The sequence below is a fragment of the Protobothrops mucrosquamatus genome, unplaced genomic scaffold (assembly GCF_001527695.2).
Source record: "Protobothrops mucrosquamatus isolate PMUCROS unplaced genomic scaffold, P.Mucros_1.0 scaffold41, whole genome shotgun sequence".
NCBI classification, from domain to species: Eukaryota; Metazoa; Chordata; class Lepidosauria; order Squamata; family Viperidae; genus Protobothrops; species Protobothrops mucrosquamatus.
The window spans coordinates 933,052-947,126 of NW_015386423.1; the positions used below are offsets into that span (position 1 = coordinate 933,052).

The following is a 14,075-nucleotide window of genomic DNA, read 5'->3' on the forward strand; positions in this document are numbered from 1 at the left end:
CTTTTTCAACAAGCGGGTCTGGCCTAGGGAGAATTTTAAATAGGGACAATTTTAATTCGAATCTTAATAACTATACAGCGACAAATATTTGGTTTTTAATTGGTTTTATGGGGGATGGCGTTTGTGTGTTTTAATATGCTGTAAGCCGCCCTGAGTCCTATAGGGAGAAGGGCGGCATATAAGTTTATGTAAAATAAAATAAATAAAATAAATAATAATTCAACATGCCAAACTCTACAAAGCACATATGCCCATGGCTAACATGGCATGGGGGTACTTCATGCCAGAAATGCACAGGTGGATGCACAAATAACTTGCATATAACCAATCATTGGCTGTGTGCAGTGTACATAGACCATAATCAAGGAATTGTCCAGAACTGAGAATGTGGTCAGAAAGCAAAACTCAAATGGGGAAGGGAGGTTTTGGGATAAGTTTGGAGACAGAGAGGAAGGTTGCAAGAACAGAAGAGGAAGACCAGGACTTAGCAGCCTGGGGTGGCAGAGCCAGGCCTTCCCCTGCTATTCTTCTAGGGCCCTCCCTCCTGTCGTCTGTGCCAATCTGCTTGCTTGACATTTGGCCTGACCTTCTGCTCACTCTTTGCAGTAGCTACTTGCTGTGTCAAAGGGGGCTTCCCCTCCTACCAGTCCTGCTTGCACTCATCCTCCTCTGCCAATGTTTTATATAAAGTGTGTACTTTAAAGAAGTGTAAATAAAATGTAAAGTGAAGCAGACCTAGTAATGTTCCTCTGTAAAACCTGCTCACGAGGCAGTAATAATTTCCCTTGTCATCATCAGTCATCTGAAGGGGAGGGGGAATTTGAGGCTGATGCAAATGCTTCCTAAAATTCCAGATGGAAGAGCTTGTTGATATCTGTTTAAAGTAGAGCTCCGGTTTTGCCCTCTGTCCACTTATTTTACTCTCACAGCACATATACAATGTATGCTGCAAGGTTAATCCAAAGAGATGGTTACAGGAGCTTTGGAAAATGTGCTTATTTCAGGCTCCCCTGTTTGGCACTCCAGAGATCAGGAGTCACACAGAGGTTTGATTTGATCTGTGATAGCTCTTATTATTCTCTTTCCAGAAGAACAATGGGCAGAAACTTCTCAATTTGAATAGATCCACAAGGATTGTTTAATAGAGCTGCAACAAAGTTATTTCCTTAATTCTACTGCTATAAAGGAGGGTTGGAGGTGATTGGGAGTATTGAAGATTTGGCTCATGAACTTCGCAGTGTTCAGAGTTACACAGCAGCCTGAAATCTGCCAACTCAGCTCTTGAATATAAGATTATGTAGAATATTATCTAATTCAGCCTTATTTATTCCAATTTATATAGCCACCCATCTCATATATATGACTCTCGGAGGCTTACAAACACCTACAATAATACCACAAATATGCAATTTAAAAACAATATAAAAACAACCATCATAAAAGGCATTAAACTTACAGCTGAGATAATCACAGCCACCAAAATACTGCAGCTACTGAACTGGTCCTACGCCACGCCTGGGATCCTCAGGCCCATTGGCAAAACCACCTTTCCAGGCCCTTGCGAAAAGCCAGCAGAGTCAGGACCAAGCCGATCTCTACAGGGAGACTCCCCAGAGCCCCCGGCTGACGGGACCCACAGCCCGACCCCCGCCTCCTCCTAAGGCCTGATGGGAGCGGGGCACGGGGGAAGGGCTGGCCGAGAAACCAGGAGCGCCTTAGGCACGGAAGCCGGTTGGGTGACTTGGGGGGGGCTCTTTTTCAGCCAGACCCACCTCTCAGGGCTGTTGTTGAGAGGCCAACAGAAGCCGGGGCAATGGGCACGTTCGCCGCCTTCGGTTCTACCGATCGCTCCTGAGTCACGAATCACCGCGGGGCGGAGGCGGTCCCGGCTCTTCCCGGGGAGAAAAGCTGCCTGCGGGCTTGCAGTCAAAAGGAAAGAGGCGCCGGCCCAGGGCCGCCCTTTCCGCCACTGTCGGCGAGGGAAGCTGCCCTCAGCCTTCGCGGACCAGGCCGGGCTTCAGAAAGAGGAGCCGCGCATGCGTGGGCGGCGCCGCGGAAGCGCGACGGGCCGGTGCCTAGACGGGCACCGTGCTCTCCTTCGGGTTCTCTCGCCGGCTTCCGGTGCGGTGGTTGGCGATGTCGCGCCGGGCTCTGCGGCGGCTGCGGGGCGAGTGTCGCGGGCAGGGGCTGCTGGGCGAGGAGCCGCCCCTCGGCGGGCTGGAGGCGCGAGGCAGCAGCGAGGACGAGGAGGTCGCGGGGGACCAACTGCTGCCCGTGTCCGGCGGCGGGAGGCGGCGGCGGGGCCCGCGGAGGGAGCCCTTGGAGCGAGTGGCCAACCCTTTCGAGCTGGTGAGGATTCGCCGCGGCCCGGCCGGAGACCCTCAGCAGCCGGGCGGCGTCCTCCGGCTGTCCCGGCCCCCGAGCCGCGTCGGTCCCCCCAGGCCGGGGGGGCTGTATAGAGGGGCTGGAGCCTCCCGGTGCCTTTCAGCGGGTTGGGTGGCAGCTCCAGCCCTTTGCGGGTGGCTGTGGTCAGTTGGTAGCACTGGGGTGTCTCCCGAAAGTTTGCTCCCAGGAGGAGTTCTGCCTGGGTCACTTCCCTGGTGGGAAAGAAACTGCGCTCTTGTTTGCTCTCCTGATCCTGCTGCTGGCCACCCTTCTTAGGTGGTTCTCCTTTGTAACGTTAAGAGAAAGAGAAACCAAATGAGGGTTACCCCATAGGCTTGCTTGTGGACTGGGGAACTTTTAACCTGTGCAGATAAACAGTGAAGGACTGGATGAGGACCTGGTGTCTAAAGAGGAGACTGATGACTCCCGACTGCAGGAAGGAGGCAACCCAGCAGCTGAAGAGGCTGAACCTGAAAGGCCCCAGAGCGACAAGAGGGAGGAGGGGGGAGAGGTGGAACAGCTGGATCAAATGGCAAGTATCCTGTAGAAAACAATGGTGCCTATTTTTGTTTAAAACTGATTATATATCATTAGTGAAAAACAAAGCAACTTGTAGAAAAGGTTTTGAAAACAACTACACAAAAAGTGCATACAAACAGGTCAGCTTCATGACAATAATAGTAACAAATTGCAATCAATAATTTGGCACATGTAACACTCCTGCTCCAGGAGCTGCACTGGCAGCCATATGCAATTCAAGATGCTGTTTGTCACCATTAAAGTCCTTCATGGTTTGGTTATGTGAAGGATTGTCTACTCCCGGTTGTTTATACCCATCCAGTCCAGTCTGGCAGGATGTGCAAACTCCTGGTCCCGTGAGCTAAGGAATGGTGGGGAGCAGAAGGCATGCCTTTTCTTCCATAGTGCCTTTCCACTGGAACATCTCTCTCCTGAGTTTACAATGGCCCCAACCGGGCTGGCCTTTCAAAGGGTCTTGAGGGTCTTGCTGTGCCCCTGGGTCTGGTGTCCTGGGGGTGTGAAGGGCTCCATTTCCTGCTATTTTGATACTGGTGGATTATAATATTGCTTGGTTGCTATTTGTATTTTTATCTGCCCGCACATCTTTTGGGTATTTGTGACTATAGCTCCTAAACAGAAACTTAGATATTTTCCTGGGTTAGATAACTTGTTTGAAATTCGTACTTTTGATGTCGTGCTTCACTATATGCATCTTTCAACCTTTTATTTTTATCTTTAAAAGACTACTGTAAACAACAAATCACGAAAGAAAAAGAAGAAAAGAAAGAATAAGAAGAATCCTTCAAGCGAGGCTCTGGTAAACTGAATTAAGTTTGGGGATTAAGCACTTGTATGGAAATGCTGAATGAAACAAACCAATTGAGGCATGTGGAAAAAGTCATGGTTATTCCCTTTGCTGCCAGCAATTTGAGACTTCATTTGAAATTAGAACATTAAAATATGATGCTACCCTTACAAAATCATAACTACAGCTCTACAGAATCTTGACTATTCAGTCATTAGAAAGAGCTTGCAGTTCAAGGAACAAAGAAAGGTAAAATCTGTGCAAGACCAAGCTCAAGCAGAATCCAAGGGTTGAAAGGGGCCCTGGACCTATAGTAGTTCAACCCCATCTGGGGCAGATTCTCAGACATCCTGGACAAATGGCTATCCTATGTTCAGTGATGGGGCATCTATGATTCCAGAAGGTGTTGATTGTATTAAAGGGAAGAGGACCATTATGAGGGTGCCTGCAAGAGAGCATTCAGACTTGCCTTTACGTGGATTTTCTCTGAGAAAGATGAAGCTCTTTTGCTCATTTTGTTGCTTTTCAACAGTTCCTTGGAGATGATGACCAAGTGGAAAATATTGAAAGCATCTTGCTGAGCATTGAGAATTCCAGTGGGCCCCCATGCCAGAGCCAGAGCAGGCTGGTCACAGATAACCGGCCTCTGCTGTACATTGAACACAGGTAACAGACCATGTGTCTGTCAGTGGTGGTGGGAGAACCCTCTCTTTTGCACTATAGGTAAAATGATCAGTTTTAGGTTATACATCAGTGCTGAGGCTCTAGATCAGGGGTCCCCAACCCCCGGTCCGTGGACCAGTACCAGGCCAGAGCATGCCAGCAAGTGGTCCGCACAAACAAGGAAAGCCCCATCCACAGGATGCAGGGAGCACACAAAATCATGCCCCCTCCAGTCCACAGAAAAACCTCTCTCCACGTAACCGGTCCCTGATGTCCAAAAGGTTGGGGAACCTCTGCTCTAGACAGCTTAAATTAAGGGAAAGTTCAAGAGGAACAACTTATATGTAGTATTTTCTTATATTTGCTATCAACCCTATGAGATGCCCTTTGCAAGTAGGAATTTCTTAAAGTGCCCCTCTGAAAAAACATTTAAAGGAAGCTGAATTGACCCTGAGTGGTGACAAGGAAAAGAGTCAGGGACCTGTGGCTTTGTAAACAAAATTCCTTCTATTCACTGGCCATATCTCAAAGACAGTCTGGCTGGCATGCTGACCTAGTAGGAAGGATAAATACTAATATGACACAGATGGCTTTATCTAAAATATTCCAACATCGTACTGTAATTTCTGCTGCGTCTGCATTTTTCATTTTTCCTTTGTCTTGCCTTTGCAATGTAGGGGGCCAAAGGTATAGAAGCTCTGGTTCTGCTTTTGCTCATGGCCATTCAGCACATTGCAAAGCTTGGCTGAGAGGCCAGTAGACAATTATTGCTTGCATGCAAACAAAAGCACATTGTATCTTCAGTTTGATGGCTTTAAGTGAGCAAGGCATTGGACAGAACAACATGTTCTCTGCATCGAATAAGTTGTGGGCATTAAATGGCAGGAAAGATTTGTGTCCCCAACTTTCTAGGAGCCTGAATCCAGAGACGGAGCTGAAGAGATACTTCGGGGCCCGGGCGGTTCTGGGAGATCAGAGGTGAGATCCAGTGTTATGAGATAGAAACCTGTCTCTGGATTGTGTGGGAAAGCAAAACATCTGGCCACAGCAGTCATGATCTGGGGAAACATTGTGGGGAGAATGCAATTTTCTAGACTGAGCTGTGTCTGGGGCCAGGGCTGCCCCGCCCTGCCTGCTAGTCTTTGTGTGTAGAAGGAAGGGAAATGGTACATTCTCAATCCATAAGCCTCCTCCAGGGAAGGATCAGTTTGGGATCTCTCTGAGACGCTCTGGGACTATGGTAGTTCTGGATGGAGAGTTTTTATTGAGCATTCAGATGTAGCAGAAGAGACTTTGACCCATTCTTGGGAGATACTCTTTACCACCGCCGGTGGACTGCTTGCCCCGAGGAATGTCCAGCATGTGGCCCTGCACCAGGATGCAGGCGCCACACTGTGGGTTCTTGCTGGGGAGGAATCATTTGGTCCCAGTTCCCTTGATGAACTCGGGCAAAGACTTGACTCTGCCTTTCTCACAGTCATTGCATGCATGTGAGGACAAGCACATGCCTCGACCTTAGATGTGGTTATTCCCTCTTCTACTGCATCTATTTAATCTTTGTGTTCAGTCGAGAGGTGGTGCTCTAGCAGTGCTAACTTCAGCACTTCCTGGCTGGAGAATAGAGTCAGTTGCATTTTCCCAGTAAGGAAGCCCATATTCTCTCCTTCCCAAAACAAGGCCCTGCTTATTTTAAGGACTGATGATTGCCTGGGGGGGGGGGAGTGGTCAGGATGCATCAATAGGGCTTTGAAAACAACTGCACCACCCATGTGGGCTTTGTTGCAGCTGCTTAGCAACTAGAATACAGATAAAGGCTTTGATGTATGAATTCACGTCTTAAAGTACGCTCCTTCTTTCCAGGCCAAGGCAGAGGCAGCGCCAGTATGTACGCAGCACATGGTTGGCAGCCCCCAAGGACACCTGGCCACGTCACAGCAAAACAGGTGAGAGGCCTTCCCAAAGCCTCCTGCACCAAAGACACCTCGGCTGACTTTGGGACTGGGAAAAGGCTGCTGTCTGTTCTGATGGCATGTTGGGTACTGAGTACCAGAGATGAACAGCAGGCAAATATATCATGGGTGCATTACAAGCCAGCAACTTTTCTTCCGATGCCAGTAGGGCACCAGTTGTTGTCTCACAATTGTAGGAATACTTCCTTAAGCGCCCGCATTCTGGGCTGTTCATACTGTTCTCCAGCTTTGCGTAAGAGAATTCCAGATTTGTTTTAAGGAAGAATGCCTGCTTTACACTGAAACAATAGGTGGAAATGTTCATGTAACTAGATTCCTCTAGCTTGGAGGTGTATACTTCTTGCATGATGAGAACTCACAGGCTTGGGAATATGAATGGGGGCTGCAATTGAAGTTCAGATCTGGACCCGTGCATTCAGAGTGAGGGTAATCCAGGCCATCGAACTGGAAAGGGTGTGAAAAAACCCAGGCTTAGCATTCCTGTTTCTAGAGTTTAGTTTCTCTCCAAATAGATAGGCCAATGTTTCTCAACCACTGCAACTTTAAGATACATAATATGTATTCTCCATTTTTGGCTGGAGAATTCTGGGAGTTGAAGTTCACGTATTTTAAAGTAGCAAAGGTTGAGAAACAGTGAGATATTCACTTTCTAGATTCTAGATTACCATTCCATTGTGGCTGACCACCCTCTTTCTTCCATCCCTCCCGCTTCCTGCCCCCAACAAATCTATCCAGGTATATCCATGGTCCTGTTAGAAACAAGGCGTGGAGAACAACACTTTGCCTTTGAGCACAACCGGGAGTACCAGTTGGTGCAGTTCAAATTCTTGGATGCCGTGGAATCAATGGATCCAAACAATCTTGTGGTAGGTTCTCCGTTGGGCATGCCCAAAGTCAAATCTACCAGCTCTGAAACTACAGCAATTTGTTCCATCCCGATTTTGATTTCTGGACTTGCTCAGGATTTGGTATTGTCCAGCCGTGCCCAGCTGGTGCCCTCCAAAGGGTGTGTCTTACAATTCCCAGTGGGCTGTAGGAATCGATTGACCCTCTCCAGATGCAGCTGTGTCCAGCCCACTCTGCATGGAGACCACTGGCAGAGGCCTGATTTGTGTGCCACAGCACCTCAGCCACACAAAATTCACTTGAAGAGTCTAATTTCAAGTAGAGGAAAAGCTAAAAAGTTCTGAGAGAATGTTATGTCATCATAAAAAGGGATACAACTTTCTGATTAAATTTTCCTCTCAAGACATGCATGTGTGTATAATTTGAACCAGCATATATCCTGCATAAAAGGACCTTGAAACCTGGTTCTACCTGCTATAGTAATTATTTTATTGTGAGGGCTTTGGATGCCGAAACCTTTTTCCCCTGCCCTTTCTGTCGGTTCCAAGTGCCATCTCAGCATTTTGCGTCCCTGCAATGTGCGCGTGTGGATCTCTCTCTGAAGAGATGAAGCATCTGCTCGCGCTGAGATCAGAACACCCAAAGCTGTGGGGAAAAGGAACCTGCAGTCAACTCTTGTAGGGCAGAGAAGGGGCTCCTGTGATCCTCATGCATTTTCAGCCCTGCTGGTGGACACCCCCCCCCCAGCAAGCCAGCCCCTGGCTGAGGACTCTTCTCCTGCCTCGGCTTCCCAAGCACTGAAGACAAAGACTGCAGATGGGGTTGAAGGGGAGTGCAGAGATCTAAGCCAACATTTGTGCTATATTTAAACATTGACCAATTTTGAGAAAAGGAGGGTCTCATTTCTCCAGGACTTCAGAGAACAGGCTCTGCTTTGAGACTTTTATGGAGCCAGTCCAACTGTGTTAACTGGCGAACAGCTTGATGGTAAATACAAAGCGTGGAAAGGCCAAACTTGCTCTTAGCCTAATATTAAGATAATCAAGACATTGAGTTTGGAGAGCTTCCCCCTTCCTTCCCCCCAGCCAGGATAAATGTGGCTCTTTGAAATTGGAGTGTTTGGGAGATAAAAGCCCTTTTGTCCAGGAATGACTCCCGGCTCTGCCTTCTCTGCCCCCCCCCCACTTGCTCCTCAAGGGGGAATTCACTGCAGTTGAGGAACGTTTGGATTCTCAGACAAACAGGAATGTAAGTTCTTGGAAAACAGGAAGGATTGTGGTTTCTTTTATAGAATAACTTGTTTTCAGCATAACTCGTTGAGGCAATGAGGTGGCTTTTTCTGGATCAATAAAAGGTAACACACAGAAAGCAGTACAGGGCGTTTTGCATAACTGATGGTAGCAACAAAAAACAACATAATTTCAATGGCAAGTAGGCACGAGGTGCCACTGAAAATTGATCCCATGTCTGAAGGATGAATATTTCACTTCTGAAAAATGGTTCGTACTTAATTAAGTTTACTGAAAGTGGACTTAGTAAATCTGAACCTGGAGGATGGATGGAGCAGAGGTTGCAGAAGAGAAGGGATGTGAAGAGGAAGAGGTGGAGGATAGCTCTGAAGCCCAAGTGAAGGCCCAGGGCTTCTGGTGGCCAGATAGGGGCCAGGAATGCAGGCAAGCATTCTGTTTGACCACGAAGCCAACTCATGCTCTGCTCTTCTTCTGTCTGTTGAATTTGGAAGTCTTCAAGTATTCCCAAACGCTGATTTGAGATCAGTGAGTTGTGTGAAGGGGCAGCCCCTTGGTTAGCTTTGCCCTTTTCCAGAGAGTCCTTAAGTGTCGCTCTTCGGCTTTGTTCTCAGCTGCTGCTCCAGATGAATCCTTACCATGTGGACTCACTTCTGCAGCTCAGTGACGTGTGCCGGATGCAGGAAGACCAGGAGATGGCCAGAGACCTGATTGGTAAGAATCGGGCAAGTGTAGCCCATAAAAAGAGAAGGGTTTGGGGTACGGAGTTTGAAAAAATAGCTCCATCACTTTGAAAGCTCTGGGCCATCAAAGTAGCTGGTGGCTGCCAATGTGTCCGGGTCACAATGCCTGTTTTGCAGAGAGAGCCCTCTACACCCTGGAGTGCTCCTTCCACCCTGTGTTCAGCCTCACCAGCGGCACCTGCAGGCTGGACTACCGCCACCCGGAGAACAGGTGGGTGCCCACCCTGGAGGCTTGGAGGGAGGCGGCTGCTTCTTGGCCGGTGACTGCCAGGGGCCAGGGCCCCTGTCGACGCACTGCTTGGTCAGGCTCCACTTCCCAATTCCTCTCCCTGGAATCACGTCTTTCCCCTTCCGGCGTCCCTCACAGAGCCTTCTACCTGGCCCTCTTCAAGCACTTGCTTTCCCTGGAGAGAAGAGGCTGTCCCCGGACTGCCCTGGAGACCTGCAAGCTCGTCTTGAGGTGAGGGCTGCTCTCGGGGGGGGGGGGACAGCACAGTCCTTTTCCAGTTCCACTTTGGGACAGGAATGTTTGGCCCCCAAACCAGGTCGTCAAGGGGAGCCCTGAAGCTCTTCTAGTGGCCTTCTCGGTGGGACGCTGTTCCTGGGGGTGCCAGCTGGTCCTCCCTCCGCCAAAGGCCAGCGAGCTTTCCTTTGGACAGCTGTCCTGAAAGAGTCGCGTTCCTCTTATCTACCCTTCCCTCACCCCCCCTCGAAGCTTCGATCCGGAGAACGATCCGCTGGGCATGCTGCTGCTGGTGGATTTTCTGTCGCTCCGAGCAAGAGAATACGCCTTCCTGATACGCATGTTCCTGGAATGGGAGGTAAGGGCCTCATGGGGGCAGAAGAGCTGGAGCCCCACCGGCACAAACATGGGGCGATCCTCAAAGGATCGGTGCAGCCTGTACAGTTCAGTGCCCTCCCCCCTTTTCCTTGATCTTCAGCTGGATGTCAGGAAGTGACCCCCTTTCTGGGCCAGAGGGGCTTCTACCATCGCTCCTGCCCTCCTCTAGTGCCCCGAGATGTTTTCTTCTTCTACCCCAGTAGCTGCTTCCTGTTAATTATCTTTTAATTAGAGAGTGTTAAAACAATTAACAGCCCCAGAGCAGTATCAGTGCTGACTACTCCTGTTTTTAACTCTAGTAGGTTGCTTTAATGCCAGCCTGCCCTATTTTGACATTTTCCTGGGCCTTTGGCTGGGGGATGAAGCACGTAGGTGGCTCAGGAAAGATCTCCCTTGCCAAAGGGTCTGCCTGGACTTCTGAAAGGCACCAGGATGCGAGCTGCTCCCTCCTCCCCAGAAGTGCCCACTTCAACCAGCAGCAGCGGTTGCTCTGCAGAGTCTCCGGAACCGGCCAGAACTGCTGCTGTCCTCTTGCTGCCCCTTTAAGGACAGATGCTCAGAGCCTTCCCCGGTGTTTGGGGGAGGGCCTTCTGAAGACCCAAGTCGTGCTTCAAGCTCCACACCACCTTCCCCACCTGTCTTCTAGAACTCTGGAGTTGCCTCTTCAAACTTGTCACATCAGTGCCTCCTCTTCCTCTCCTCCCCCCCCCCCCCAATTCAGGGTCATCGGAATCTGAGCCAGCTCCCCAATTTTGCCTTCTCCGTCCCTCTGGCTTATTTCTTCCTGAGCCAGCAGGAAGATCTGCCTGAAGCAGAGCGAAGCGGAGCCCGTGAGCAAGCGGACGGCCTCCTTCAGCAGGCCCTGATTATGTTCCCCAGTGGTAAGTGAGCCCCTGCATCCCGCCCAGCTCATGTGCAGATGCTGGAGCAGCAGAGAGGAAGAGGGGCCCCTGGGGTGGGAGTGAAGCAGGGAGGGTGGGAGTTGCAATTAAGGAAAGCACCAAATGTCACATCTCCAACATGAGTAAAGATGAATCTGTCTTTACACATACACACACACAGAGAGAGAGAGAGAGAGAGGCCTCCCAAACTGCACAAAGGGACTGAGAAGGCCTTTTCTGTGCCTCAGTAGCCCCCTTGCCCCCCAGCATTGATAAGGAGGCCTGAGCTCTTTTGCCCTCCAGGGAAGGCCCTGACTCTCTCCCCCCCCTTCCAGCCCTGATGCCCCTTCTGGACCGATGCAGCGTGCAACCTGACCCTGTGGTCACCTCCCATGCCTTCTTTGGACTGGAAGCTCAGCTGAGGTAAAGGGTGGGGAGGGGCACTTTGCTGGATCCCAGTTGTACCTCTTGGGGGACATGGAGAGCCACTATGGGCAGGAGCTCCCAAGGGGGGATGGCAAAAAAGCCATTTAAGCCAGAAATTGATAATGAGGAGGATAAATGAAATCTTGCCATTGGGAGAGGCAGAAAGCAAATGCTACTTCTAAGCTACTTCAGACAGCTTTCCTTGGCAGTCGCTGGGGACGAGGGTGATGGCCTGTCATTACAAGGAGGCTGGAACTCCTCCTCCCCCTCGGCCTCCTTCTGCAAGGGGAATGGTGTGAAAGGGACAGAAGAAAGGTTTCAAAACCAGCTGCACCAAAGCAGTGGTGGAACGAGCATCTCATCCCCCAGAACCGGTTTTCTTAAAAGCCATCCCCCCCCACCCCCCAGTGTGCCATCAGCGCTGAGCCAGCTGGTCTCCCTCTACCTGGGGAGGAGCCATGCCCTCTGGAAGGACCTGGCCGTCATGGCCTGGCTGGAGACCAATGTCCACACGGTGCTGCGACTGGTGGATGCCAAGGAGCCCTTTCTGGAGGAGGCAGAACAAAAGTGAGTTGGGCAATTGCTGGTGCCTTTTCTCTGCTGGGTGACTGACCTCCTTGCTCAGGACGTTCAGCGCTGCCCATTCTCCCGCCATAAGCTGAGCGTGTGACTTGTGGCTGGTGCAGAAAAGGGTGGAGGACTCGGGTGCTTTTGCTTCCGTGCACCTGGGAGAGGAAGCTGCTTGGAGGAGACCGTTGGCATCCCCCCCCCCCCGTCTCTGTCTCTCTAGGCGAAAGGCAAGATATCAAAATGCACCCAGGAATGTCTACCGCCACGTGATCCTCTCGGAGATCAGGGAAGCCACAGCTGCATTACCTCCGGTGAGGATCCGATGCTGCTGCTCATCTCCAGGCCTGGGCCATTCCCTGGCCCCTCATCCTGACCCTCCTGCTGGCTCTTGTTCTTCACATACAGCAACTTCCCTTGCCCTCCATCCCTGGTGTAGCTCTGGCACTGGTGTCCAAAGTGTATTTTATAAATAAGGCAGCAAACACAATACTTGTTCCTCTTCCTGTTTTCCACACAACAGTCCTGCAAGAGAGAGGAACTGGCCCAGAGTCACCCAGCAGGCTTTTGTGCCTAGTGCAGAACTGTAACTCACCATCTCCTGGTTTCTAGCCTGGTGCTTTCCCCACTAGACCAAACCGGTTCTCATGCTCTCTCCTGTCCACTGGCTTTCCACGGAGCCACCCTCGGTTCAGTGTTTCTTCCCTGGAAATGTTTCCATTCAAGCCGGCCATCCTCCGTCCTTGTGTCTGGCTTGGCTGACCCCTTTTGGTCTTCCTTTGCACTTTTCTTTCGGAGTGCACGCCCATCTTTCACAGGGGTTGTAAAGATGCTTTATTCAACGGCTCAATAGATGAAGGCTGGACGATAGTGACCGCAATGACCTCTGACCTGTTGTTTTCCTCTCTCAAGGAAGTGACTTCCCAGCCCATCATGGGATTCGATCCTCTGCCACCCCTGGACTCGATTGTTTCATACACGAGACCTGAAAGGTATTTCCTGGCTCTCAGCTCTGTTGCGCGTGGGGCAGTTCCCAGGCGCTGCTTGGCTGGCCAGTCTGAGCATAATCCGAGAGGCTGCCTGAGGCCCCCCAAGCAAGACCCTCTCTCCCCTCCCAGCCTTTCAGCCACACGTCCCTCTGTCTTTCCAGGGCGACTCATCCAGCCAACGAAAGCACTTTATCCCTTTTTTTTCGCTCACTGCTGCCAAACTTCAGCTTACAGGTAAGATGCCCTTTTGAGCTTGACCAGGGCCATAGCAGGTGTGTCCAGAGCATGCCTGGGGGTGCGCAGGGCTCGTGCCCCTCCGTGGGCCAGGGTGTGGGATGAAGGGCAGCAGAGGGGAAGATCCTGCCAGCAGAAGCGTTGGGATAGATCTAGAGGAGCTGCAGTGGACCAGCCCGGTATTTGGGCCAGAGGCTCGGTGAGCATAGCTGCCTGGTTGTTTCTTTCTGGGGTTTGTATGAGCCGTGAGTGCCCAGATTGTCTGCTGTGGTTTTGCATTTTCCCCTGGTGGGATGGGTGGCCGTGGAAGTCACTTAGGTAAACCAAATCAAGCCATTGGGGACAGGGAAAGAGGCTTCTGGAGGACTGATCTGCCTGGGTGCCTCTCTGCCCTGTACTGCATCCCAGGGGGAAGTTCGCGCCGGAGGAGAAGCCGAGCTGGGCGCCGGGCAGAACCTCAACCAGGGAGTGAACCGGCTGATGGCAGCAATGCGGGATATGCTGGCCAACATCCAGTTCCAGGAACCCCCCCGAGATGACAACCCGGAGGACGATGGGGGAGACTGGGACTGAACTCTGGCTCCCCTCTGCCCACCCACAATAAACAGGTAGAAGAATCTGGAACGGCCTCTGTGCTTTCCCTCTGCACGCACCTCTCCGCTTTCCCCTCTCCCCATCATAAAAGGACGACTCAGTGCTGGACAGCGTTTTAGAAGGGAAATTGAACGGCCTGGCCCCCACCCCGCCCACCCACGGATTTTCTTGGCTCAGTCACTGTTCCAAACCTCGCTGGCTCTTTGGAGGAGAGCCCTGCAAAGGCTTTTGTCCTGCTCTTTTTTCCCAACAAGCCGTTAATGTGGAGGGAACCAGGCTTTCTCTTAGGGAGAAGTTCAGGGGCAGCCTGGTTGGCCCCCACCTTGCCAATGCCAGCCTGTTTTGTTTGGGAGTTGCTGCCCTTC

General features: G+C 51.0%; 1 protein-coding gene across 1 annotated transcript; it reads left to right on the forward strand.

The window, feature by feature from the left end:
* Positions 1–2,136: 2,136 nt before the first annotated feature.
* TCF25 (transcription factor 25) lies at positions 2,137–13,727 on the forward strand. The gene is made up of 18 exons (XM_015811462.1): positions 2,137–2,349; positions 2,756–2,917; positions 3,647–3,721; positions 4,242–4,375; positions 5,285–5,350; positions 6,233–6,315; positions 7,078–7,208; positions 9,050–9,149; positions 9,296–9,389; positions 9,546–9,638; positions 9,894–9,999; positions 10,741–10,900; positions 11,236–11,323; positions 11,735–11,893; positions 12,117–12,207; positions 12,806–12,885; positions 13,044–13,116; positions 13,525–13,727. Exons 1-18 carry the CDS (start codon positions 2,137–2,139, stop codon positions 13,687–13,689), a joined length of 2,073 nt encoding a protein of 690 aa, XP_015666948.1. The 3' UTR covers positions 13,690–13,727.
* Positions 13,728–14,075: the final 348 nt, after the last annotated feature.

What these genes read in the sequence shown, in the direction of transcription:
- TCF25 (XM_015811462.1), top strand. Translation starts at nt 2,137, where the DNA reads ATGTCGCGCCGGGCTCTGCGGCGGCTGCGGGGCGAGTGTCGCGGGCAG. An exon ending in GCCACGTCACAGCAAAACAG is followed by an intron (nt 6,316 to 7,077) that starts GTGAGAGGCCTT and finishes AAATCTATCCAG; the next exon opens with GTATATCCATGGTCCTGTTA. An exon ending in GGACTGGAAGCTCAGCTGAG is followed by an intron (nt 11,324 to 11,734) that starts GTAAAGGGTGGG and finishes CCCACCCCCCAG; the next exon opens with TGTGCCATCAGCGCTGAGCC.